Raw genomic sequence first — 26,280 nt, 5'->3', positions numbered from 1 at the left:
TTGTACCTTAATGGCCTGATACCACTCATAGATTAACTAAGTGCATGACCTTGTTGAAGGATGCTATAAGATTGGCCTCAGGAAAAGAAGAAAGGGGATCAGCAGTGGAAACTGCCAGAGGCAGAAGGAGAAAGAGACTAAGCAAAGAGATCAGAGAAAGTAAACATAAAAGAACAGGAAACGGGAGGGGGGAGGGAAAGACAAGAGGATAGGTATATGTATATACATACTTTCATACATTGGCACCCGCATGAAAAAGAGGAGCTGGTCATGGATTTTTATTACAGGCATAGCTAGCATATTTTTCATGTTATTTTATTATTATCTGTATTAAGAGTATGTGTGTTTGTGCCTCGTGCCTCACTATTCCCCAGGGGCACACTATGTATTTCTTCAGCCCACATGTGCTGTCATATCTGCCTGATGTTGCCAGGGAAGATCAACTGGACACTAGGTCTGGACATTCTGGAGCCTACTCTGGGAGCAAATTGCATAACCACGTGCCTATCTACGTGAGCTATAGATTTAGCAGACTATGTGGGACAGTCGGGAACATTCTGGGTGATAAAGGAGATCTGGATGGGGATTCGGGAAGTCCCAGAGGCATTTATGGAAAACAAGAAAGTAGATTAGTTCTCTCCGGGTCTAAACCCATTTATGACAAACAACTCGACAGCTCATAGCCAAGATTGTTTTTAAGATATTCATATTATTCTGTTGACTTTGTATATTGCTTCCGTCATCCTTGAAACTTTCACTGGGCTAGTGGGATGGCTGATGGGGGGGGTTCGATTATTAAATGTCATGCGAGAGTGTTGGAATTAGAAGTTAATTTCTACATGGTTTGGTTTGAGTATAGTCATTTCCCAGAAAGGATTTCCAGCAACCTTGTCTTTTCTGTATGATAATCCATCTTTTAACCCACCTGGAAATCAGGAACAAGGAGACTTAAAAGTAGGACATGTAAAGGGACCAACACAAGATCTTAGCATCATTCATTGACCTTTAGAGGGTGGATGCAATTGTCTTAGAGCTCCTGATGATATAATTTGTAGGGTAAAAAACTGTGGCTTCCATTACCGTACGCTAGAGTCTTGCACCATCCAATACAGTAGCCACTAGCCACATGTCACCAAATTTAAATTAAATTAAAACTTCAGCTCCTCAGTTGCCTGGCCACATTTCAAATGCTGAATAAGCACATGTGGCTAATGGCTACTGTATTGAACAGAGCAGATATAGAATATTTCCATCATCATAGAAGGTTCCATTGGACAGCACTGTGAATCTAGACTCGCAGGATGATGATCTGAGGATCAGGCATCTCTGCGTCTGCATGTAAAGTGACTTTTAAAAAAATTTTATTGGGGTATAGTTGATTTACAATGTTGTGCTAGTTTCAGGTGTACAGCAAAGTGAATCTGTTATACACATAATATATCCACTCTTTTTTAGATTCTTTTCCCGTATAGGCCATTACAGAGTACTGAGTAGAGTTCCCTGTGCTGTACAGTAGGTCCTTCTTAGTTATCTATTTTATATATAATAGTGTATATGTGTCAGTTCCAATCTTCCAATTTATCCTCCCCCCCCTTACCCCCTGGTAACCATAAGTTTATTTTCTACATCTGTAACTCTATTTCTGTTTTGTAGATAAATTCATTTGTAGCCTTTTTTTAGATTCCACACATAAGTGATATCATATATTTGTCTTTCTTGGTCTGATTTACTTCACTCAGTATAACAATCTCTAGGTCCATCCATGTTGCTGCAAATGGCATTATTTCATTCTTTTTTATGGCTGAGTAATATTCCATTGTACATGTGTACCACATCTTCTTTATCCATTCCTCTGTTGATGGACATTTAGGTTGCTTCCATGTCCTGGCTATTGTAAATAGTGCTGCAATGAGCATTGGGGTGCATGTATCTTTTCGAATTATGGTTTTCTCTGGGTATATGCCCAGGATTGGGATTACTGGATCATATGGTAGCTCTATTTGCAGTTTTTAAAGGAACCTCCATACTGCTCTCCATAGTGGCTGTACCAGTTTACATTTCCACCAACAGTGTAGGAGGGTTCCTAAAGTGACTTATTTTTTTTCTTACTTCAGGTTGTCTCTTTGCATCAATGTGCTCCAAGTGACACCAGGGAAACTAAGGCAGTTTAGCAGACCTTTTAACCCTCTTGCCACACACACACACACACACACACACACACACACACACACACATATAAGAATTCTCCCTTGGGGAATGGCTAAATAAAATGTGACATATTCGTTAAATGGAATACAATACAGCAGTTACAGGGAATGAGCTAGAAGTATCAACAAGGATAGATCTCAAAAACATTTTTGTGTGAAAAAAGTCAGTTGCTGAATGTAATCATTTATTGCACACAAAACAATACTACATTTTTCCTATGTAAGAGTATTTTTTTAAAAGGTCTGGAAGAGTACATATGAAACTAATGACAGTGCTAACTTCAAGGAGGGAGGAAAGGTGAATGGGATAAGGGACCAAAGGGATTTTTTTAAAAGGGATTTTTAGATTTTTCTGTAATGTTCTAAAATTTTAAAGAAAAATCTATTCATGTATTACTTGTGTAACTACAATTATTAAAACAGGACACAAATTTATATACATAACGTGAATATAAATATGTAAAAATATGGTGGTGAAAAAAATAAGGGAAGTATACAAAATCCTAATGATAGTTGTGTTAAGATGGTGGGTTTGTGGGTAATTATTTTATTCTATTTCCCTATTTTTTTTTTTTTGTGGTACACGGGCCCCTCACTGTTGTGGCCTCTCCCGTTGCGGAGCACAGGCTCAGCGGCCATGGCTCACGGACCCAGCCGCTCCGCGGCATGTGGGATCTTCCTGGACCGGGGCACGAACCCGCGTCCCCAGCGTCGGTAGGCGGATTCTCAACCACTGGGCCACCAGGGAAGCCCATATTTCCCTATTTTTAAAAATTTTTTTTTTGTTTTATGGCTGTAATGCTAATACAATAAAAATTCTTAAATAAAAAATGAATCCGGGGACTTCCCTGGTGGCACAGTGGTTGAGAGTCTGCCTGCCAACGCAGGGAATACGGGTTCGAGTCCTGGTCCGGGAAGATCCCACATGCCGTGGAGCAACTGAGCCTGTGGGCCACGGCTGCTGAGCCTGCACTCTAGAGCCCGTGAGCCACAACTGCTGAGCTTGTATGCCACGACTGCTGAGGCCCGCGTGCCTAGAGCCCATGCTCCGCAATACGAGAAGCCACCACAGTGAGAGGCCGCGCATGGCAACGAGGAGTAGCCCCCGCTCGCCGCAACTAGAAAAAGCCCCCGTGCATCAACTAAGACTCAACACAGCCATAAATAAATTAATTAATTAATTTAAAAAAATGAATCCACCTTTATTCTGCTGACATAGTATTATCACACATTAAATGTAGTTCTTAAGAGGCAATGGGCTCTGGTATACAATTAGTGCCAGAAATAACAGCTCAATCTCATTTATGTAAAAAATTTCAATTGTCCTTGGTGACAGTCTCCAAGATTCAATTGGTCAATAAAAACCCCATTCTGCAGCTAATTCATACTGGCAGACACACTGGGACCCTACAGTTCCTAAAAACAGAGGATCCATTGGAATATTTACGAGAATTCCCTTCTTATGCCCGGGACACCTGACTGGTTATGGGCTTTGAAAATTGTTCAGATCAAAAATGCCTCCTCTGGGGATTTCCCTGGCAGTCCAGTGGTTACGACTCTGCACTTCCAGTGCAGGGGGTTCGGGTTTGATCCCTGGTCGGGGAACTAAGATCCCACATGCCATGCGGCACGGCCAAGGAGGTAAAAAAAAAACTCTCCTCTGTGGTGTGGAACTCAGTTCCAAAAGCTGTTTGCTAAGACAAATCTGGCTTCACCTGCACCCTACCTCCATGGGGATGCAAGGTCAACTTCCACGCAGGCAACAACACTGGTCAAGCTTCTCAACTTTCAAGCCAGAATGTTAACCCTGTCACCCAACCACCTGTTCATCTGGCTTCCAAAACATATGGATCCTGCCTCAGTCAACAACAGAGCATACCAACTCTTCTGGGCTTCATCAGAGAATAAATGTAGTCAGCCTCTGAGGTCCTGTCAAAAGCCTGGCTGTGAGAAGAGATATTTATGGAATATATTATAAGGGACATTCTATCCATCCACTTCTTTAGGTGGCATTTTAAGTTGTGTCCTCAGATCAAGTTAGAGCACCAGAAGGTTACATGCCTGAACCATATTAGCTCAGCCCCTGCAGAAATGCTTTAATGTTATACCCTTGGCTTTTAGCCAGGGTAGTTACAAGAAAGTAATATGAAAATCTCTTCTGCGTGCATTATAAAACTGTTACTGAGGACATTGTCCCTTATGGTAAATCCCACATGAGAAATTTCTTATGGAATTTAGTGTCAGTGATGAACCATTATGTAGCTGTTAAAAATTGTAATTCTGGAAGACTAAATATGAAAACGTGTTTATGATATGTTCATTGAAAAAAAACAACACAGAATGGTACATAGGGTCTAATTGCAGCTATGAAAAATTATTTGTGTCTGTGGACAAGGACGGAAAGCTATAGGCAAAGATGAAAATTGCATGAGGGCGATGGGATTACGAATCTTTTATTTTTTTCAAAAAATTTTGTTTGCTGTAGCCCTGTCTTTTCAAGTGAGGGAAAAAAGAATTTAGTGACGAAAATCTCTATCTCTCTTGAGGAATTGCCACGTGTCTTTCTTTCTGATAAGAAGAATTGTGTAATTTACTGTGTTTTCCCCGTTCCCCTGGGCGGCCCAGAAGATTAATTTAATGTTCAGTCATCGCACATTAGCTGCTTTTTCCTCTACATGCCTCTGATGTTCTACTTCTATAATCTGATGACATTTGTACTGGTTTTTTTTCTGGTAAAGTGCCTCAAATCCCTTATAGAAAGAGCAAAACATAAGGCATTTCCCACATTTTAAAAGTTATACACAAAGAAAATTGGAAAAATATAAGAAAGTAAAAAGAAAAAATAACCACTGTTAACACTTTTGGGTATTTCTTCCTATTTTTTTCTCAATGTATTTTAAACAAAATTATGAGCATATAGCATATAAAGCATCACATCTAGCTCTTTTCATGCAATTTTAAAATACAAGCATCTTTTTGTGTATTGGATGCTCTTCTGGTAATAAGCCTAGTAAGTATCATGCCATTCGAAGGTTGAAACCATAGAGGCCTATAGGAATGGTTAATGAGAAAGCTCAAAGGTCAGTTCAAAGAGCCAGAAATGTGAGAGATGAAGCTTTGTGGACCTTATTCCTGCAGGGGACCAGGACAGAATTTGTGTGGGTGTGAAGTGTAAGCTCAGGGCAGTCTAAAGCCAAAAGGGCAATCTGGAGTCTTGTACCCATATCAAACATCACAGAAAATAGGATTTTAGACCTAGGAGAGACTTTAGAGATCACCTAATACAGTATTCCCATTTTACAACGGAAAAAAACAAAGCCAAAGAGGTGAATTGATTTGTATAGGCTCTGGAGTCAGATGGCCTGGATTTGCACGTCTGCCCTACCACTTAGTAACTCTGGATCTTAAGTAGGTTCCTGTACCCTCTCTAAGTCTCATTTTCCTCTGTGAAATGAAAATAGCAATAGCATTTAATTTACATGCTTATCGTGTGGATTAAACCAGATAATCTGTGTAAAGCACTTAACACGGTGCCTAATACATAATAAAAACTCAATAGATGTTACTTATTAACAGTAGTGTAATTATTATCATTATTCAACTAGTTAGTGACAGAACAACGACAAGGACTCAGATCTCCTGACTCAACCTAGTGCTCTTTTTACTACATCAGACTGACTTCCAGGGTTTGGAAAGGACTGAAAGCTGCCTCGATCTTAGTAGTGGTGCCAACTCAAATCTACTTGGGGCTAAATCTTAGGACTTTAGTCTGGGGTGTACTTTATGCAAAAGCACGTAGCCTGGTGTCTGGAAATGTAGGCTCTTACGAAATGTTTATTAACTAAAAAGATTTTTAAAAACAACGACGGGGTTGGGAGGGTGTTGTTGGCTTCTACGAGAAGAACAAGAAATCTTTCACGGAAACACATAAAAGAAGGATTTAGGGAAGAGGGCTACAAAAACATGGATGTTCCATACACGTCTGTGAAGACCAGGGACAAGCTGAGGTTCCTTGAGCTTTCTCATTGTTATTTTTGTTAACCCCTTCATCTTTCTCTGTAGTTACTAGCAAAAACCCTAGATGGGGGGAGGGGTGTTTTCAAAGCTGGGCAGGGTAAGAAAGAAGTGGGGAAATGTCTATCTCAATTCAAATGAATAAAGCAGGTTTGGCAGCAGGCTTGGGGGGTGGCACCCAGGTAGAAGAGTGGGTGGTGGTGGTGAAAGAGGCAAGAGAGCCAAACATCTTTGACCTTCAAGAGGAAAAAAACACGTGGGAATGGGGAGCCAGTTGAGATCATAAACTCCTGGCTTGCAATTGGGAAAAAGGCCTGTGCCCCCCATATCCTACCATATTTCTGTTTGTAACTTATAACTATAGCAGTTTTCTGGGGGCCTGCTGTTGGTCCTCTTTTTTTTTTAGTTTTATCGGAGGATGGGTGACTTACAATGTTGTGTTTAATTTCTGCAGTACAGCAAAGTGACTCAGTTATACATATATAAATTCTTTTTCATATTCTTCTCCATTAAGGTTTATCACAGGATATTGAACATAGTTCCCTGTGCTATACAGTAGTAGGTCCTTGTTGTTTATCCATCCTATGTATAATAGTTTGCATCTGTGTTGATCCTCTTTCATGACCAATGTCTCTTCTATTTTCCAAGGCCACCATGCTGACTCTCTCTCTTGACTAATGTATATTCCAACACTGCCACAGTAATAAAGTGCATAATTCTGACCTCTCTGGATGCATGCTTTAAAGTCTTGGTGTTCTTACCATTCCATCGATCCTTCAGCTCACCCTCCTAAAGCATCTGGAGGTCCTATGGTTTATGGTCATTTTCATCTGTCTGGAGTTACAAGGTATACCCTCATCTTAACAGTAAAGGCTCAATAAGCATTTGTGGATTGACTGAAGAATTTATACTCTAGTTGGGGAGACAATATGCCCTCATGAAATGAAAAGCCATGTAACCCCAAGCACAAAATGAAAGAATACAAACTGAGTTCATAGAGGCTCAGGAGATGCAAAGTTGTTAAGTGATCTGTCAGGTTGGGCTAGTTGGGGAAAGTTTCCAAGAGCATGTAAGTTTTGAGCTTTGAATTGGAAATTTAAGGTGATGGACATGAGTTGGTAGAGAGGTGGACCTTTCCAAACAAATGCACAAAGGGAGACAACACAAGATATAACTCAAGCCATGACAGGTGCCTGCCCCACCCTGCCATTTCCCTGTCTCAGCAGCTCTTCATGATCTGCCACCACACCTGTTTCAGTTAGAAGAGAGCTCCTTGTGACCTAGTGCCCACCAGGCTCCCTCTTCTACCAAATTCACTGCTTGTGCAGCACTTTCCGCGTACTCCAGGCTGTTCTGGAAGAGGCGTAGGCAGGAAATGTTCGCAGACATTGTGAGCAACTATCTCCTGTCCCTCTAGTCTGGACCTCAGGTGGGAATACACAGTCTTCTCTTTACCCTCTATATGACAACTGCGTGTTGGAGTAGAAGAAGGCAGGAATATGTAGAACCAAGATGGTTATGTTACCATGAGCAGACTAATATCACTTTGAAGGTCTAATGTGCTGCGGCCTCTGAAAAACTTCAGGTGGTATGGCTTTACAACCGTGATGGGAGGAAAGCCTGGTCATCACAGAGCACGTATCAAGCAACACTGCCAATGGTATAATGCTAGGCACTATACAGATAAGTTAAATTACAGTCTCTACCCCTAGGAGCTTGTCATCTAACAGGAAAAATGGGACATGGCCAGGCAGTAAATAAATATGATACATTTATTAAAACGTTGTCAAATGCACAAGTGCAATGGTCACTCGATTCCTGACCTCATTCATTTGACAAACATTTATTGAATGTCTGTTATGTGGGCTCACAGAGATACATAAAACTTGTCTCTGCCTTCAAGGAGTTCACAGTTTAGTGAAAGAGACATGCATACACATAAGCAAATAATTACAGTATAATATGGTTTATGCTATATAACATAAGCCTGCACAAAATGCTTGGGAATGCATAAGACAGAGAACTAACTGTACGTGAGGGAGACCAGGAAGGCTGAGTAAGAGTTTTCCAGAATAAGAGACTTGGGGAAGGGATGATGAGAGGGAGGACATCCCAGGATGTGGAGGGAAAGGTATAAAAGGGTATGTATGGCATTTCCAGGAAATAGTGTGAAACTCGAACTGGTCAGAACTTAATGTGCCCAGTGAAAGAGGAAGCAGGAAAGGTGGCCTGAATCTGAAGAGACCTGTATGCCTTGCTAAGGAGTTTGAACTTTATCACATAGGCAATGGGGAAAATCAAAGGAAGTTTTAAGCAGGGAAATGCTATGATCACATATAGGTGATATTCCAGTTCTCCTGCCTCCTAGCTGTGTGACTTTGGGCAAGTCACTAAATCTCTGAGCATTAGTGTCTTCGTCTGGAAAATGGGGATGACAGGGGTACCTACCTCACAGGGTTGATTTGAGGAGTAAAGGAGCTAGTTTATATAAAGCAGTCAGCACAGCGCCCAGCACATAATAAGTGCTCCATAAATTTTAGTTATTACCAGGAGTGTTTCTTAGAAAGGTTACTTTGTTGACAGCACAGAACATAAACTGCAGTTGGGAAAAGATTCGTGGTGGGAGGTCTGATTAAGACGATGCTGCAATTTAGTCCGGTGATAAATAAGATCCTGAACTGGGATTTGGATGTGGGAGGTTAGGGAGATGAAAAGATGAAGGGTAAATCTAGCTTAGGAGACTGGGTAGATTAGGACAACCATTAACCAAATTCAGAGATAAGAGTATCCAGAGGATAGGGGTGTGGGTGCAGGAACAGATAATGAGTTCTGTTTGGAACCTGTTGAATGAGAAGTGAAGCCGCCGAAGATGGGAACCTGGAGAATATCAATATTTGAGGAGAGGCCAGAAGAGCCAGTGGAGAAAACTGGTTAGCAACCGCACTATCAATGGGAACTGCGTATGGGGAGTCGAGAGCGGTGGGGGAGACACCATCATCAGCTAACCATTTGTTTATGTTCCCCAAGCCCTCCGCCCATCTCCTCAACACGAAAACAAGCCTATTCTTTAGTCAGTTCTTTGCTTCGTGCTTCTCGGTTTTCTGCTTCTTGCAGAGACCGCATTTTTTCCTTTTGCCCTCTTCCGATGGAAAGACGGAACGGTCTAACATCTCTCGACACGCTCATCTAGGCGATCCCGAATCACAAGGGAGGAGGGGGGAAGGGGAGAAAAGGAAGAAAATGATTTTTAAAGAAAAGAAAAAGTCCGCGACGACCTCTAATAATTAATGTTCCCCCTCTCTATATCCTGCCACGCCGCTCTCCTGCCACCCAGATCGGGCTCCTGGCCGCGAAGTAGGACGGGAGATGTAGTCCCCAAGCCCGACCAGGCTGGCACGACTAGAGAACTCTGTTTCCCAACCCGCTCTCCAGGCGCGTGCGCAGATGGCTGCCCCGGCGAGTGGTAAACAGAGACGTCAGGCGGGGGCCGCAGCTTGGAGCAAAACAAAAGGGAAACCCGGGGGGCGGGGGGTGGGGGGGTTTGATAGGGGGATTGGTGCGGGAATTCGAGAGGCTGGGGCCGCGGGGACGTGGACCCGAGTAAGAGTTGGGGGGAGGGAAGAGGCGGGGGGAGGGGGAGTCAGGGGAGGGGCGAGTGACGCGGGGGAGCGGGGCGTGGGGGAGGGCAGTGATCCGGGTGGAGGAAATTCGGGAGGAGTGTCCGGGGGGCAGCAACTTAAAAGGGGGAGGGAACTGCGGCTAAAGAGACGTTCGGTGATGGGAGCGCGATTTGTGAGGGGATACGGTGCCTCAGGTTTAAAAGAGCAGGAAGCTGAGTGAGAGGTTGGGGAAAAAGTGCCTTCGCTAGGCGAAGGTTACAGGTGGTGTCTCGGAAAGAGCTCCGAGGCTGCAGGCTGTAGTGGAGGAGAGGATCAGAGAACTAACTGTGTGCAAGGGACAGCTTAGGGGCTAGCGTCCAGGGGCGAGGGGGAAGTTCGAGACTTTCTGAGGACTGGCAGGAATGTGCCTCCTGGCCCTCGGTGCTTCCCCCCTGGGGGGAGGCATCGCGAGGGACTGTGGCAGGCTCCTCTGAACGCTGAGCGGCGGAGGTCCAACTCCACGTATGGATCCAGTGAATGAGAATTCAGCCAGAGAGGCTGCCGCGCTCGTAGACCTCGATCCCGACTTCGAACCCCAGAGCCGTCCCCGCTCCTGCACCTGGCCCCTTCCCCGACCAGAGCTCGCTCCCGAGCCGTCCGAGCCGGCCGAGGTGGAGTCAGGTCTGGGAGAGAAGGTACACACGGAGGGGCGCTCGGAGGGGCGCTCCCAGCCGACCCTGTTGCCCTCCCGGCTCCCTGACCCGGCAGGGGGCCCCCAGCCTGGGATCCTGGGGGCCGTAACAGGTCCTCGGAAGGGAGGCTCCCGCCGGAATGCCTGGGGAAATCAGTCATATGCAGAACTCATCAGCCAGGCCATTGAAAGCGCCCCCGAGAAGCGACTGACACTCGCCCAGATCTATGAGTGGATGGTCCGCACAGTGCCCTACTTCAAGGACAAGGGTGACAGCAACAGCTCAGCAGGATGGAAGGTAACTATGACCCCCTTACCTCCGTCCCAATACCCGTCTGCTCCTGGTCCCCCCAGTCTCCTTACCTCTACTCTGGGGCCCCTTTTACACCCCTAGCCCAGAGGTCCACCTTCCGTCGTCATTTAGACAAACATTTACTTAAGACATAGTATATGCCGCTGGGTGCTTGATGCTGGAGGATCACAGATGAATAAGACACTGTCCTTGCCCTGGAGAAAATTGAATTCTCTGCTCACTGCTCAACACTCCCAGCACTTTGGCTTGGCCTGCCCCAAACACTTATCCCCACAGAGAAGTCTTTATCCTATGTACAGCAGGAACTGTGTGGATTCCCCACAGGAACCTAGCCTTCCCTCCTCCCCCACCTCCCACCCCAACACCTTTTCTCCCATTCCTGTGGGATCACTTGGATTCCCTGCTTGCCTCCCAATACCTCAGGGTAGAAGTACTGTTCTAGGACTCTGCTACCCAAGAAGATGGAGTGAAGTGGCGAAAGGTAAAAAGAGTGATATCCATGTGGTAAGGTAGCAGATCTTATGCACTAAGAAAAAAGGGTGGGCTGTCTCGGTTTACCCTATATAATGCCAAGAAACTCTCCTTAGTAAGGGGCTATCCAAGTTGTGGGGGGAAGTTTTCATTTACTGTTGAGGAATATTTACGGAAAAAATAGATAGGGCTCTGACTTCAGAGCACAAGGTTGGGAGCTCCCTTGGCCTTCCACGAGGAAACTGCGAGGAAAGATCTCGCTAGATGCTCTGAAAGCTTGTCCTGAGAAATATGGGACTCTAATCACAAGATTTGGGAGCTTTAACTCCTATTGACGCCTTGTGCCCCCATAGGTGGTGAGATCAGCATGCAAGGAAATGCAGAGGGTTGAGTGAGCAGAGGAGGGTCTTGTCCTAGGTATAAGAGATCAAGGGATCGGATCCGCAGTATCCCTAGGGGTTGGGCAGAACAGAAAGCAGGACAGCTGACTGAGACCCTTGGCACTATTTCTGGGTAGACTGCCACACCACAGTCTCAGCTCATACAGAGCTCCCCTCCTTGGACCCAGCCTACACAGCTGTTTTTCTTTTCTCTTAGGTTCATTTTCCAGGGTAGAAGAAATAACCATGAGTTGTTAGTTATGCTGTGGTAGTGTAGTCCCTCCTTAGAATTTACACTTGTACGGGGTTTTTTAGTTTACAAAGTAATTAAAAATTTTAATTTCATTTGTCTTCACAGCAATTCTGAGATTCCACATTTTACATATTAGGAAACTAAGGTACAGAAAGGTTAGGAAACTCGCCAAAATCGATAGAATGAGGACTTGAACTCAGGTCTAACTATAAATCATATGCTCTTTCTGCTAATCCATGCTGCCATGGAATGATGGCAAAGTCAAATCAGGCCAAATCTGGGGCCTCCAAGGCCCTCACCTCCCACTCCCCACCCCCACCCCACTCCAAGGGGGAGACCTCAAGACTGAGCTGGCTTCCCTGGTGATGTGCCAAGGTTACTACCACTCCACCAGGGGGCGGCACTCACCTAGAACAAGAAGGCTTAATTTAGGTGGCTGGTGGAGCAATTAGCAGTCACCCCCCTTCCAACAGGTTAGAACGGTAGGCTTCTAGGGAGCCGACCTCTCCAGGTAGGAGGCTGTACAATGTACTAGTTCCAAGGCCTAAAGAAGAGAGGATGAACAAATGGCACTCGTGGGTACTGAGTAGTAGGGAAAGGAATGAGCCTTCTCAGTAGACCCAGAGTTAGAGGATGGGAAGGCAGGGGGTGCGGGGGGGGGGGAAATCACAGTGCCAAAAGTCACCGTGGTTCTCAGTTACTAAGAGCCCAGGCTGGATGGACAAGTGTGATTCCTTGAAGGAACCAAAAACATTAACGCAGCCAGAGGAGTTGGAATGCCATTACTACAGACAATGACTTCTAAAGAGCCCTGGAGCAAGAGGCTGCTTAAACATCTTTCCCCAGGCAGAGGGTCTCCTTATCTAGAGCATCAGTCTGAAACACATGAAGTGATTTCTGACTGTCCATAGCCTCAACCTGCTAGTTGCTCTAAGCCCTTCTGGGCTCCTCCCAAGTTTCTAAACACTAAAGACCTTCATGTGGGAGGTCAAATGCCTCTAAGGTTGGAGATCCTATGCACAAATTCCTGAGGAGAAGTGGGGAAAAGGAGGTAGGAAAGAGAAGGGAGGTTCCTGGAGGGTGGGGTGGGGCGGACACAAAAGGATGGTGTAACTAGCCTGGAGCAGCCAGTAGAAATAAGCTGCTCTGGGGGCTCAAGAAGCTGCCAATCTCAGCTCCCTGGGCCCCTGGAGAAAAAAACTTATCTCTAGCAGAAAATCAGCAGCGAGGGAGGAAGGAAGAACACAGCTTCTAATACTCAAGGCACTCAAGAGCTGACGGAGCCTCAAGGGGAGATTCACCATCCGTCACCAGAGGGCCACCCACCAATCAGGCAACAAATATTGATTATGTACTGGGAGATTGGCACTCTGAGGGGGGCACTGCTGGGGGCTGCCCACCTGGACAACGTGTCCTGGCGTTTACACTTGATAAGACGAATTACTTGAAACCATAAACAGCATAATATAGATTGGGGAAATTTGCGTGGAACAGATGAAAAATGCTGTACAAGAAATTTGGCTGCAGAAGTCAAGCAACCACTTTAGAAAAGAGAGAGGACTTCAGCTTTATCTTGACGAGCTAGTAGAATTTAGAGAGGGGGGAGATCCTTCCCCGGACAAGGAGGGAGGGAGGGGAGGGATGGGCCTGGTGTATTTGAGGCACAGAGAGAAGCCTGGCCTGAATGTACTTGAGGGTGTGTGTCCAGGAATTGGGAGAAATCAGAAAAAAGGAATCTGCCGATCCTATAGAGAGTCGGGGCCCAAATGCCCTGTACAGAGTGGAGCACCAGCCTTGCTGAGGTTCCAGCCCCTCAGCCAGTTCCGAGGACCGGCTCAGGACAGGGTGGGTCTGTCCTGGGCTGCTGTTGCGCCACTGTCCTGTAAATTCCACCCAAGCCTGCACTCAAGGAAAGGGGTGGAGCTGTGGAACGCTCTTTCCCACTTGAGCCTAGTTCTTGCTGAACCAGGAGTGCGTCTTCTCAACGCCCACAAGCCCCAGACAGCCACCAGAGACTTGGGAGGGGTAGAGTGCTGTGAGCTCTTGGGGGGGGTGCGGGGAGGGGGGCACGGTGCCCTCTGACTAGCTCATTGCTCGGGTGGGAACTGTGTGTGGTCTCATCCCCTGCCACCACCCCCCACCCCTACCTTTGCCTCTTTTCCCCCTGGATTTGAATAGCTTTGCGTCTCCAGGAATGCCCCCGCTGCATCCCAGCGTCCTTTTAGACTGCACTGCCGGCCGCTGACCTTCCTTTCCTGTTGCCTCTGCCCCCTCCAGAACTCGATCCGCCACAACCTGTCCCTGCACAGCAAGTTCATCAAGGTTCACAACGAGGCTACCGGCAAGAGCTCTTGGTGGATGCTGAATCCAGAGGGAGGCAAGAGTGGCAAGGCGCCCCGCCGCCGGGCAGCCTCCATGGATAGCAGCAGCAAGCTGCTCCGGGGCCGCAGCAAGGCCCCCAAGAAGAAACCAGCTGTGCTGCCAGCTCCGCCCGAAGGTGCCACTCCGAGGAGCCCTGTTGGCCACTTTGCCAAGTGGTCAGGCAGCCCTTGCTCTCGAAACCGCGAGGAAGCTGATGTGTGGAGCACCTTCCGTCCACGAAGCAGTTCCAATGCTAGCACTGTCAGCACCCGGCCCTCCCCCAGGAGGCCAGAGCCTGAGGTGCTGGCGGAAGAGGAAATGCCAGCCTCGGCCAGCAGCTATGCTGGGGGTGTCCCTCCCACCCTAAAAGAAGATCTGGAGCTGTTAGATGGGCTCAATCTCACATCTCCCCATTCCCTGCTGTCTCGGAGCAGCCTCTCTGGCTTCTCTTTGCAGCATCCTGGGGTTTCAGGCCCTTTACACACCTACAGCACCTCCCTCTTCAGCCCAGCAGAGGGGCCCCTGTCAGCAGGAGAAGGGTGCTTCTCAAGCTCCCAGTCCCTGGAGGCCCTGCTCACCTCTGATACGCCACCACCTCCTGCTGATGTCCTCATGACCCAGGTAGATCCCATTCTGTCCCAGGCTCCGACACTTCTGTTGCTGGGGGGGATACCTTCCTCCAGTAAGCTAGGCACAGGGGGTGGCCTGTGTCCTAAGCCCCTAGAGGCTCCAGGCCCCAGTGGTCTGGTTCCCACCCTTCCGATGATAGCACCAGCACCGCCTCCAGTCATGGCGGGTGCTCCCGTCCCCAAGCCCCTGGGGGCTCCTGTGCTCACACCTCCTACTGAAGCTCCAAGCCAAGACCGAATGCCTCAGGATCTCGATCTTGATATGTACATGGAAAATCTGGAGTGTGACATGGATAACATCATCAGTGACCTCATGGATGGGGGCGAAGGACTGGACTTCAACTTTGAGCCAGGTACGGCACCGCCGAATCACGGTAGCATCTCACAACCTATACCTCCTCCTAGGTGTCCAGCTAGTCCTGTGATTGAGCGAAGGAGAGCTAGAACAAGGGGTAGCTGGAGGTCCCGGGGAACTGGAAGGGCAATGTCATGTTAGAGTGGCATAGTTTCCAGATGGGACCTCCAGGCCCCTCAGCAGTGCTCACCCCTACAAGGTAGCATGGGAGAGGTGGGGAAGGGGCCGTCTCTGTTTTCCTTGGTGTGGATCTTGATGGTGGAAAGTTGTCATGCCCCAGATGAGCCTCTTACGTTGTCCTCCGTTTTCTCTTCCCACAGATCCCTGAGCCATTGGCTGGCAGCTTTATTCCCTGCTTCAGAGACGGAGCCAGGCGTGCCCATATCCACTCTTTACCCTTGACCCCTCCCTGGGAATTTGGGACCCTGCTTTAGAGCTAGGGTAGGGTCTGCTCACCTGGGTGTTGAGGAAATTATAAAGCTGGGGGTGGGGAGGGAAAGGGGAGGGGGAAAGGGAGAGGGTTTATTCTCACTGTGCCAATTAGGGGGTAAGGCCCCCCTCTCAGGAGCCATCCTTGGGCCCCTCCCATTCCCACCCCATAGGTTTTGTAGCAGGGGCGGGCAGTACTGTTGGAAATGTGAAGTCACCAGTGGCCTTACCCCTGCCTTTGGGAGCAGGATTTTTTGTAGAGTCTTATCTGAGCTGGTCCAGGCTGGGTTGAGCCTGGGATTTTTATGCAGTGGCCCCTTGGGCCAGTGGTGTGGGACTGGGGGGGGTGGTAATGGGGAGCTGGAAGGGCCGAGGTCTGAAGCCTGGAGTGGCTCACCAGGCCAAATCACCCTTGGACGGCTACAGATAACAGAAAGGCTTTTTATAAACTTTTAAAGAAATATAAACACAAATATAGAGATTTTTAACAGTGGCAAGGTGCTAGTGATGGGGAGAATGCTTTCTTCTTTCTGAAGGCTTTGTCATAGTGACCTGATGCAAACACTACAGACATTACTCCGGGAAACATGGGGGAAATAGGGGAGAGAACCCCAGGTCAGCAGAGAGCAGGGGGCAAGGGGAAGAGCTCCCGTGAGGACCAGGTGTAAAACATGGCCTACACGGAACTAGCTTGGAGTTTCCCTAAGCCAGGTCCCCTCACTCTGTCACCTTGTGCCTGGGAGTGTGGTGTTGGGGTACAGTCACACTCTCGTGTGACCCCCTGTGGGTTTGTGCTATGGTGGGAGAGTGTGTTGAGGGCCAGGAATGAGTTTGTGGCCTGGGAAGGGGGTGGGAGGGGGGAGAAGAGAAGGAGGGAAGGATTTAGGGTGGTAAAGTTAGGCACAGAGACCTCCCTGTTCAAGGCCCCAGACAGCTGTCCCTGCCCTTCTTCCCCTTGCCTGACTGCAGGGGTTATGTGGAAGTGTGTGCAGTAGCAGGCAGGGGGAGGGGCGGAACAGGGAAAGGGGAGCTGGGGAGCTTGGCTGAGGGTCTGGGAAATGAGCAGGGATGGAGGGGAATGTGGATCAGGTTTACTAGCACCTGCTAGGAAAGGCCATCTGGGGCTCCTTCTCCACCCTAGCCCCCAAAGCAGCCCCTCCCCCAGTCCCCTTTGCATTGTCCCCTCCCCCGCCCCTGCTGTGGGTTCCCATCATTTCCTGTGTCAGCGCCTGGCCTACCCAGATTGTATCATGTGCTAGATTGGAGTGGGGAAGTGTGTCAAATCAATAAATGAATAAATTCAATAAATGCCTATAACCAGCTCTGGTTTCTGCTGCCTCGCTGTTCCCCGCGGATAGCGGAGGGGGAGGTAGGGACTGCCCAGAGGCAGACTGATGGGAGGTGGGGGAATTTCAGACGGGGACTTGGTGGAGTGTGGCGGGGGTGGGGGGGGATGCCCATCCGTCACCTAACCCCAGCAGGAGTAGGCGGGCTGTGATAGGTCTCCCAGGGGGAGGTAGTCTGGTTGGAGAAGACCCCACCCCCCACTCTGTCCCTCAAAGGCTCATTGTGCTAGACTTCGCTGTCTTTCCTCACCCCCACCCATGTGCTTGCCCTCGCTGCTCCTACCCACCCTGAGAGCCTCCACAATGCCTGGCGCAGACTTAAGCCTTGGTGCAGATATTGGGAGAAGAAGTCTTTCTTGAAAAAAGGAACCTCACATTAAATGCCAGTAATTTCATACCTAGTATTGCTGCTCTCAGTTGGTCACTTTATTTTGCTGGCGACCTTTATCCCTACTACGAGTTAAGTTCGCTTTGGTCTTAACGGGTGGACCACTGCGAGTGGTCCCTCCTCCATCTGAGCGTCCTGATGATTTGGACTGGAAAAGGATAGGGTCAGTAAGTAGAGAAAGAGGCCCCTGCAGGGAAGCTTTCTACAAACTAGGACCGAAGGCAGGACAAAAGAGGTGAGAGGCAGGTCTTGGGCATGGATGTTGGATTTGGAAAGGAAATTCATCCCAGAGGGCCAAGGTGGAGAAGCCTTCGGTAGACTGGCGGGGGAAAGGAGGTTGCTGAGACAGACCATGTTTGGGAAGGCTTACTGGGAGTTTCACTGATTTCCCTGACGATTTCCCTGACGATTTCCCTGACGATTTCATTGACGATTTCATTGCCGATTTCATTGCCGATTTCATTGAGGATTCAGTTCGAGCACGTTTCTTGGCTTCTTGTCTTCTAAGCATTTTTATTTGACCCCTCCGCAGGAGGTCACATTGTGTATGCAAGGCATCTAGGAACCAGGAAAAGGCGCCCCCACCTCCGAGGACTGGAGAACTTCCCTTCCCATCCTGTCCCTCCCATCATTCAAATGATCACTTGGAGTAACCGGGCCTAAAGCTAGGCTGAGGAGTGACCTGAAGGTGCCCAAGCTTTGCTCTTTTCAGTGGCAATCGGGACACCAAGACTCCAAGAGCGAAAGGTGAAGGGAAAGATGGGAATGATGTGGTGGGGATAGGGAGATGTACTGAGGAGATGGCTGAGAAACAGCGAGGAGGGATGAGTGACACAGGCACACTGCACCTGGTTTGAGCTAAACATCCCTTCTGAAGTGGCCCTAGACCCTATTCCCCTTTTCCTAGGATCTTGTGATCCTGCCTGATGGACTACACCAGCCCCACCCTATATTCTCCATCACCCACCATTATACAGTACCCTCCATGTGCCTTCTTCCTCCACCATGCTCCTTACCAATTAGCTTGGGATCTGGGTTCTTCAGGAGGGGCACAAAAGCTCTGTAGACATTCTGAAGTACAGTTCCTGTGAACACGGCAGTGCATGATCCCCAGCCCCCGTCACCCAGCCTCCACCCTTCCAAAGCCCAAGATTTCAGGACCCTAACACTCAACACTACCTTGAGCTGGTGTAACTTATTTTCTCCCCTCTGGTCCATCCCTAGGTCAGGTCAGGGGAGGGGGGGAGCGGTGCATAGAATGTGCTAACCTAACCAATGTCATAGAGGCAGTGCCCTTCCTTAGGCTGACTAGAGACGGTCAATTTGGATCTGGTTTAGGGGCCCTATTTGAAGGACCAGGTCCACAGTCCATCTTTGGGGCCTTGCTCTATCTCTGGGGAATGCTCCCAAGCCGCTACCTGCTAACCCATACTCCACCCTGCAAACGTAGTAGGTGTCTCGAGCTGTAAGGAATTTGTTGGCATAGTCTCCAAGGGTCTTCTTCAGGAAAAACATCTGCATTGTCCCCATTGCATCACACAAATCGATGATGTCTGGAGGGAGACCACAGGGTAATTGGGGCAGCTAAGGAGGGAGAGAGGGAGCAAAAGAGGCCAGTGATCCTATTCAGAACGTGTTGGAGGAAGCTGTCTGGATTCAAGAAGCTCTCTTCTTGGCAGGAGGAGGACTTGACGGCTAGAGATGACCCTGCTACTTCTGATCCTTGGCCATGAGTCTCCTCCCCACACTCCTCACCTGTTTTAGGCACCCCCACTTCATGACGGACATATTGCAGCAACAGGAGGACAGAACAATTAGTATTGGCCAGAAACTGCTGATTATCTGAGAAGAGATGGCACGGGGTATGTGGTCCTTCCGCAGTTATACCACCTCTGTGATCTCCACTGCCCTCCAACATCCCCAACCCTACACATAGACATCAGCTATGTGATACCCCTCACCTCCATGTTCGACATAGATGAACATGCTCTGAAGATCTTCTCATTCTTCAGAGAGTCTTAATAAGTCATGGCAGAAGGAGGGTGTTCTAGAGGCCTTGGGGGGCCAAGTGGGCCCATAAGGTCGGGGGACTGGAGAGGAAGATGGATTAAATTGGCTGAGGAGGTCCAGACTGTGCAAACAGGAGAGAGCTATGGGCAGTTGTGGATAAGCAGCATCCCTAGGGGTAGGGCCTGAGGCTGCAGCTGAGGGATTATGAGGTCAGAAGTGGTATGTGTGACAGAAGGTGAGGTAAGGCTAAGGAAAGAAGAACCTGGGTGGGGTCTATAAAAGATTTGTTAAAATGGGGGCAACAACAACAACAACAGAAAATGGGGGCAGCATGGTAAATCTAACTCTAAACTGGCCCTTAGAAGGAGTGTAGGACACCTAGAGAAAAGTCCGTTTCTGGAACAGCACTCTTTTCGAGTGAGTCTGTAGTGCTGCTGCCTCCGCGGCATGAGTCCACCGCGCCTCTTTCCTCCCCTCGGCACCATGCCTCCCACCCGCATTGCACCCCACGTTTCCATTGCTTCCCCCCCCAACAGCAGACTTCCTTGATGATTATCAACAGAACTTTTATTTCTCATTCGTTTCTGGAACAGTTGAAGGGTAGATGGAAAGGGGGAGGGAGGGAGGGACAGCAGAAGCAATGCTGTGAGGAGGAAGGGCTGGGCTGGGGGAGATGAGAAACATGGACAGGGCAAAGGGGCAATTCTCAAGTAGGAGATATTAAATGAGAAGGCAGTTATAGGGGGCACAAAATTCAAAATCTGCCACAGGGGGGCGAGGTGAGCCCTGGACCCAGGTTGGTTGGACAAGGGCAAGTTAGTAAAATTTAGGGCTACAGGGCCCTGGGGTTCTGTCAGGGTGTCAGGGCTCAGGTTTCAGGGTGTAACATGGAGGAGCCCAGTAGGGGCTATGCTGGCTGCAGGGGGAGCCCCCAGGCCCTTCCCCTCCTTTTGGGGGGATCTCACTGACGTGGCAAAGCCGTTCACTGTAGTCTGGCTGCAGACTTTCTGCCAGTCCCTTAGACACACCACTCCAGGCCTAAAGACAGATATCTCCAGGTCAGGGCTCAATTAGGAGCAGGAAGTAGAAGACCCAGGCTCTGTGCCAGGGGAACTCTCCCAAGATCTGCAACCACTGTGATTACAGAAGGGACACACACACTCCTGGGCCCTCAATACCACTGTTTCCATCTGCCTCAACCAATCTAGGATCAGTTCTTCTGGGTGTCTCTCTGCGTCTAGCCTATCCCCCAACTGGTCGGCCACATCCTGTTAGTGCAGGCCTCCCTCCCCTCCCCTCTGCACCCCATGCTCTGTCTGTCTAGCTGGCAGGCAGTTGGCCATTGACAGACTGCAGTCTGCCTATGACAATGTTCTCACCGAAAAGTTCCCGTGGTATTCAGTAACCAGATCCTCTAGGTTCTTGAGGGTAGGAATTCGGGGCATCGTCCTGAGTGGGGAGAAAGAGGGAGCAGGAACACATCGGTTACGCTCTTTTATTACCCTTCTCGCAGTTCTCCCACATGGAATGAAGCGATTCTGTGTTGTCTGCGCCTGCATCTTCCTTCCATCACCATGCCCACTTGGGTGATCCCTCATTCCTTACTGTCCCGCCCTCTACTCCTGGAGACCCGGTAACAACCCTCTTCCCCTATTCCCAGCCCCCACCTCATTTTTCTGGGATTCCGAATTCTCACCGTTCCAGCCAGCAGTACAAACAGATGAGGATCACGATAGATGCCATGGAGACAAGGGGGATCAGCACAGCTTTCCATGCAAACAACGAAAGAGTCTCAGGATTCTCAGGATTCTCTATGGAAAAGAGGAAAGGAAAAGAGACCGAACATTTGTAGCGCCCCTACTACGTGCCAACATTTAGAGCCCCAACTTGGTGCCAGACACTGTGCCAGACGCTATCTGTATACTTAATCCTCATAACTCCTGAGCGGGGCGGGGAGCAATTATTATCTCCATTTTACAGATGAGGAAACAGAATCAAAGAGGTGAGTGATGTGCCCAAGGTCAAAGAGGTAGGAAGTGGCAGAGGCAGGTTTAAACCCTAGATTTGCCTGATTCCAAAGCCATCTTTACCATGCAGGCTTTCTGGGAATGCTGCGGGGAAATTTTATACGTTCTGTATCCCCTTTGAGGACCCCCTCAGCCTCCTTCCCAATCCACCCCCCTACTGTAACAACACACTGATCCAACCCTACACAGAAAAATCCTGCTTCCTGGGGGTTGGAGTTGAACAGTGAGGGGAGATGAGCCACCAAGTTTGGGGGCTTAGGGGTAGGGAGGTAGGGCAAAAGACAGTGGTGCTAGAAAGGTTCCTGGGCTCATGGGTTGGGGTGATGCATTAGGCCCATTTTACCCTTTGAAGTATTGCTGCCCCAGTGAACGGGGCAGCTCCAGTCACTCCATTGCTGAGCGCTTCCACAGAGTGGGTTATAGCGGCTTCGAACACGGAACGTGTAGAATTTCTGTGCATCCACGCTAGGCAGAGAGAAGCTATGTCTGTGATCCACGGCTTGTTCCTTGAGGTGAAAGAGGGTGAGGGAAAGATGGGTGTCTATAAAAGAAGGGAGAATGGAAACTGCTGCCCCCCACCCCCACCCCAGGTCATCTTCTGGTTCTTCCCAGTTTCTCCCTCCTCTCTTGACTACTCAAGCCACACTGCTCCCTTCACTGCCTAGAATTTAATGCCTCCTTAAAGGCTTGCCTTTGTTTACTTGCCTTTCTGGCTTTGGGAAGAGCATGGGTAGGGAAACCTTGAGGAAAACTCACTGGTGATGAGAGGGAAAGGAGTCAGAGGAGGGTGGAAGGTGGGCAGGGGAACTGGGAGGCACAGAACAGGAGCTGGGGATCAGACCTTCCTATTGGCTAATTGAATCCTTCATCCCCACTTGCTCAGCCTGAGCTGCTATCCCCACTCACTCACAGTCCAGCTGTGGTCCCGGTCACTCCGGTACTGCACCAGGTGCTCCAAACAATGGTCCAAGTGTCTGTTGCTCCAGCTCAGTTCTAGCTGGAATTCACTCAGGTTGCGAAGTGTCAGATTCTCCGGAGCCCAGGGGATCACTGGAGATATGTGTGCGTGTGTGGTCATTCCCCTGGCCTAGACAAGTCAGGATCCTGAAGGTAGTGCGCCTGAGCCCTCCTCCCTTCCCCATTCTATTCCTCGCCTCTTTTCTGCCCAAGTACCCTTATGGTGAAAGAACACTAGTTTATATACCCCTTTCCTCAATACCCCACAATATCCTTTGACCCTCCTATCCAAATTACCCAGATCCTGCAGTTTTAGCAACTGTTCGGGCTGCCTCCTGTGTTCCCATGGGTCCTGGAGCTGGACAACAAATGTTTGGTAGAGATGGATCTCCTTTTTTCCAAACCAACAGCCAGAAGTGATCCCTTCAGAGAATAGATAGTGGCCACACTCTTGGAGTTTATCATCATCATTAAAGTTCTTGTACCTAGAGAAGGATTTCAAGGAAGAAGAACAGTGAGGTAAACTTGGGTACTCCGGATTTCCACAGCCCAGCCTCAGTTCCTCTGAACTGACTTATGACTCACCCCACGAGAAAACAGTGGGGAGCCTGGGATACTCTTGGTCCCCACGCAGTCTCTCACATCTAGCCCACCTCCTCTTCCTCCCCCGTGCGATTCCCTCTCCCCTTCTCATACCCATAATGCAGAGTCAGGTTGGTGCGCTGGGGCTCAGAGCTGCTGTTCCAGGTGCAATTCATGTACTCGACATTGAACACAAAACACTGAACCTTTGGGAGGGGCAGAGTGGAAACACTGAGGGTCCCAGCGGGTGTAGAGGTCAGGAAGAAATCTAGGTTGGGGAGAAAATGAAGTGGGGGAGGGTAAGAGAAGACACGATGGTCAGAAGAAGCAGCGTGAGGCAGGGAACCCTTCCCCTTGCCCTCCCCATGGTACTCTTAAAACTCTGCCCGCATCCTAATGTCCAGTGGCAGGTTCCAGAATTCAATAGGACCCCTTCCCACAGCTTCCCTTCTCACCAACCTCCTCCAGTCCCAGGTTTCCCACCAGCTGTGATGTCTTCATTCCCATTGGGCGTGAGGACCTTTGGGTTCAGCCCCACCCCCAGCAGAGGCAGTTGCAGGAATAAGAGGGATCTGAGTGGCAATGGTGGCTTCAACATGGCGCTTACTCTTCGTTCCCTGGGTGTAGACTGTGTCAGGAACCTGGGCCCCTTACCCACTACCCCTCCCCACCCACACATTTCCTTCTGTCATAACTTCCGGTGGAAAGAACCTTAGAAGCCAGGGCTTTACGGAGGGTGTGGTGAATGTGTGCTATGACACAGGCTAAATCCTCTGGGAGATTAGGTGTTAATCTAATCTGTAGAAGTAATACCACCACTGTAATGTGGTGTTAAGTAGAGACTAAAGCTGGGTATCCAAAATTGTCACAGACCCAAGAAGCCTCAGACTACCTAGATCCCGGGAAGGATCTGCTCATCACCACCACCATTCCCGGCCACCTTCTCATCTAAATTATTTTATCCCATATAGTGGAGTGTCTGAACCTCCCTCCATCCTATGCTATGCTCCTTCCTTGGCTCAGTCACCCTGAAATCGCTATCAAAGCTCTACTGTCTTGGCTGGATGGAAATTGCAGTCTTGGCTCCCGTGGGCACATCTATAGCTATCTTTCCCCTGACCTTATCCAAACCAGAATAGCCACCCTTAGCTGTTGCGAGAGCTGGGTCCCCATTGTGACTGGTGAGGAGGTCTGACTTAGAAGTAGATTCTGGAAATGAAGGAACAACAATACTGGCTTCAAACTCCTCATCTTCCCCTGAATCTGCTTCTCTTCCTGTGTTCCGTATCTCAGTTAATGGTATCATCACTCTCTCAGTCACCCAGACTTCAAACCTCAAAGTCATCTTCGATTCCTCCGTCTCTCTCACCCTGAGAATCCTATCAGCTCTACTTCTGTTGTGTTTCTCCCAGTCGTGTCCTCCTTTCCATGACCACGGCCATGGTGCTAAATCAGCCTTTCATTCCCTCTAGTCACGATTAGTACTAGAACCCACTAACTGGCCTCCCTTTCTAAAGGCCCCCTGCTCTCTAAACCACTCTTCATTCTGTTGCCAGATGTATCTTCCCCCAAATGCAGAGCTGATTGGAGACACTATTTACATAAATAGTTTATTTAGTAAACATTTACTGAGCCTTTAATATGTGCCAGGCACTATGCTTATGTTCTAACCCACCCTAATTTTCCGTGGGTTTAAATTCCTCAGGGTTAGCGCAAATGTTACCTCCTCCAATATGTCTTCCTCTCCCCAATCAGAATTAATTTGTCGTTCCATTGTGATTCAATAGCATTGTGTTATTGTTACTTTTATTTGTTATGTGCTAGTTTTATTATTTTTTATTTATTGTTATTTGTTACTTTTATTACAGCACTCTATATTTTCTCTAAAAGGCAATACCATCATAGAAAGAATATCAAGAGTCAAGAAAAGTATGATATCACTTATATGTGAAATCTAAAAAAATACAACAGGGAATTCCCTGGTGGTCCAGTGGTTAGAGCTCCGCCCTTCCACTGCAGGAGGCACGGGTTCCATCCCTGGTGGGGGAACTGGGGAACTAAGATCGTGAGAGCCGCGCGGCCAAAAAAAAAAAAAAGATAAAAAATACAACAAAGTAGTGAATATAACAAAAACGAAATAGATTCACAGATACAGAGAACAAACTAGGGGTTACCAGTGGGGAGAGGGAAGGGGGGAGGGGCAATATAGGGGTAGGGGACTAAGGTACAAACTATTATGTATAAAATGAGCTACAAGGATATATTGTACAACACGGGGAATATAGCCAATATTTTATAATAATTATAAATGGAGTGTAAACTTTAAAAATTGTCAATCACTATGTTGTACACCTGTAACTGATATAATATTGTACATCGAATATACTGCAATTGAAAAAGGCAGGAAAAAAAAGAACAGCAATGAGATGATACACTACTTTAAAGAGAGAGAGTGAGAGACAGAGACAAGAAAAAATCCTAGTCTCAGCTCTGTTACACAGTAGCCATATAATATAGGGCAAGCAAACTTCCACTCTTTGAAAATCAGCTTCCTCATCCACAAAATGGAGACAATAATAATCCCTAACTCATAGGAGTTTTTTGCGGATTAGAGGAGACAATGTCTGAAAAGCATCTGACACTCAGTAGGTGCCTCTTTCGATACAGCAAGGGTTCTTAACCTGGAGTTCATGGACCTTTAGGAGATATGTGAGTGAACTTCAAGAGGGGGTCTAAGAATCTCCCGGCAAAGTATCTAACATTTTGTATATCTTTACGTGCAGTTTTCTGGGAAGAAGGGCCATAGCTTCCATCAGCATTTTAAAGGGACTGTGAAGCAGAAGAGGTTAAGAACCTCAGTGCTAGACCATAAAGACCTTGAGCCGACCTTTCAGGGTTTAATTGGTGCTTTCTTATGCATACATAGTTTCTAATAAAGATTAGAGCCGACCTTTCAGGGTTTAATAGGTGCTTTCTTATGCATACGTAGTTTCTAATCTTCGCAACAGTCCCTTGAAGGTGTTAGTACACCCATTTTTCAGATGCAGGAACTAAGAAACAAAGAAGCGGTTTGCAAAAGGCAGAGTTTCTAAGCAACGCACAGACGATAGAGCACTTATTCTAGGCCGAGAACTGAGCGAGGCGCTGGGAATCCAGTTCCAGTCGGAGCTCAGCGCCGCGTCCGCCTCCCGCCTCGCAGGTTCGTATCCCCAGCGCCTGGCTGGCGGACGTTGCAGGGATCTTGACTGAGTGAAATCGATTCTCCGGC

The 26,280-nt window shown here is 48.3% G+C and overlaps 3 protein-coding genes across 4 annotated transcripts; 1 reads left to right on the top strand and 2 right to left on the bottom strand.

The window, feature by feature from the left end:
- Positions 1 to 9,926: 9,926 nt before the first annotated feature.
- On the top strand, positions 9,927 to 17,019 carry FOXO4 (forkhead box O4). The gene is made up of 3 exons (XM_060137843.1): positions 9,927 to 10,809; positions 14,206 to 15,271; positions 15,594 to 17,019. Exons 1-3 carry the CDS (start codon positions 10,345 to 10,347, stop codon positions 15,599 to 15,601), a joined length of 1,539 nt encoding a protein of 512 aa, XP_059993826.1. The 5' UTR covers positions 9,927 to 10,344; the 3' UTR covers positions 15,602 to 17,019.
- A 442-nt stretch (positions 17,020 to 17,461) lies between these two features.
- On the bottom strand, positions 17,462 to 19,422 carry CXHXorf65 (chromosome X CXorf65 homolog). Its single transcript, XM_060137333.1, has 6 exons — positions 19,398 to 19,422; positions 19,192 to 19,278; positions 18,855 to 18,989; positions 18,453 to 18,521; positions 17,895 to 17,994; positions 17,462 to 17,591 (listed from the first exon to the last, which is right to left on the bottom strand). The coding sequence occupies exons 1-6, from the start codon at positions 19,420 to 19,422 to the stop codon at positions 17,462 to 17,464; spliced, it is 546 nt and encodes a 181-aa protein (XP_059993316.1).
- Positions 19,423 to 20,031: 609 nt separating this feature from the next.
- On the bottom strand, positions 20,032 to 23,619 carry IL2RG (interleukin 2 receptor subunit gamma). 2 transcript variants are annotated; one of them, XM_060137992.1, is made up of 8 exons: positions 23,472 to 23,619; positions 23,127 to 23,280; positions 22,728 to 22,915; positions 22,384 to 22,523; positions 21,817 to 21,979; positions 21,143 to 21,257; positions 20,826 to 20,895; positions 20,032 to 20,484 (listed from the first exon to the last, which is right to left on the bottom strand). In XM_060137992.1, exons 1-8 carry the CDS (start codon positions 23,608 to 23,610, stop codon positions 20,308 to 20,310), a joined length of 1,146 nt encoding a protein of 381 aa, XP_059993975.1. In that variant the 5' UTR covers positions 23,611 to 23,619; the 3' UTR covers positions 20,032 to 20,307. The 2 variants fall into 2 exon arrangements, with proteins under 2 accessions (XP_059993975.1, XP_059993976.1); XM_060137993.1 differs by having other exon boundaries at positions 23,468 to 23,519.
- Positions 23,620 to 26,280: the final 2,661 nt, after the last annotated feature.

This window comes from Lagenorhynchus albirostris, chromosome X (genome assembly GCF_949774975.1).
Source record: "Lagenorhynchus albirostris chromosome X, mLagAlb1.1, whole genome shotgun sequence".
NCBI lineage: Eukaryota > Metazoa > Chordata > Mammalia > Artiodactyla > Delphinidae > Lagenorhynchus > Lagenorhynchus albirostris.
This window is presented reverse-complemented; position numbering and strand designations above follow the sequence as displayed.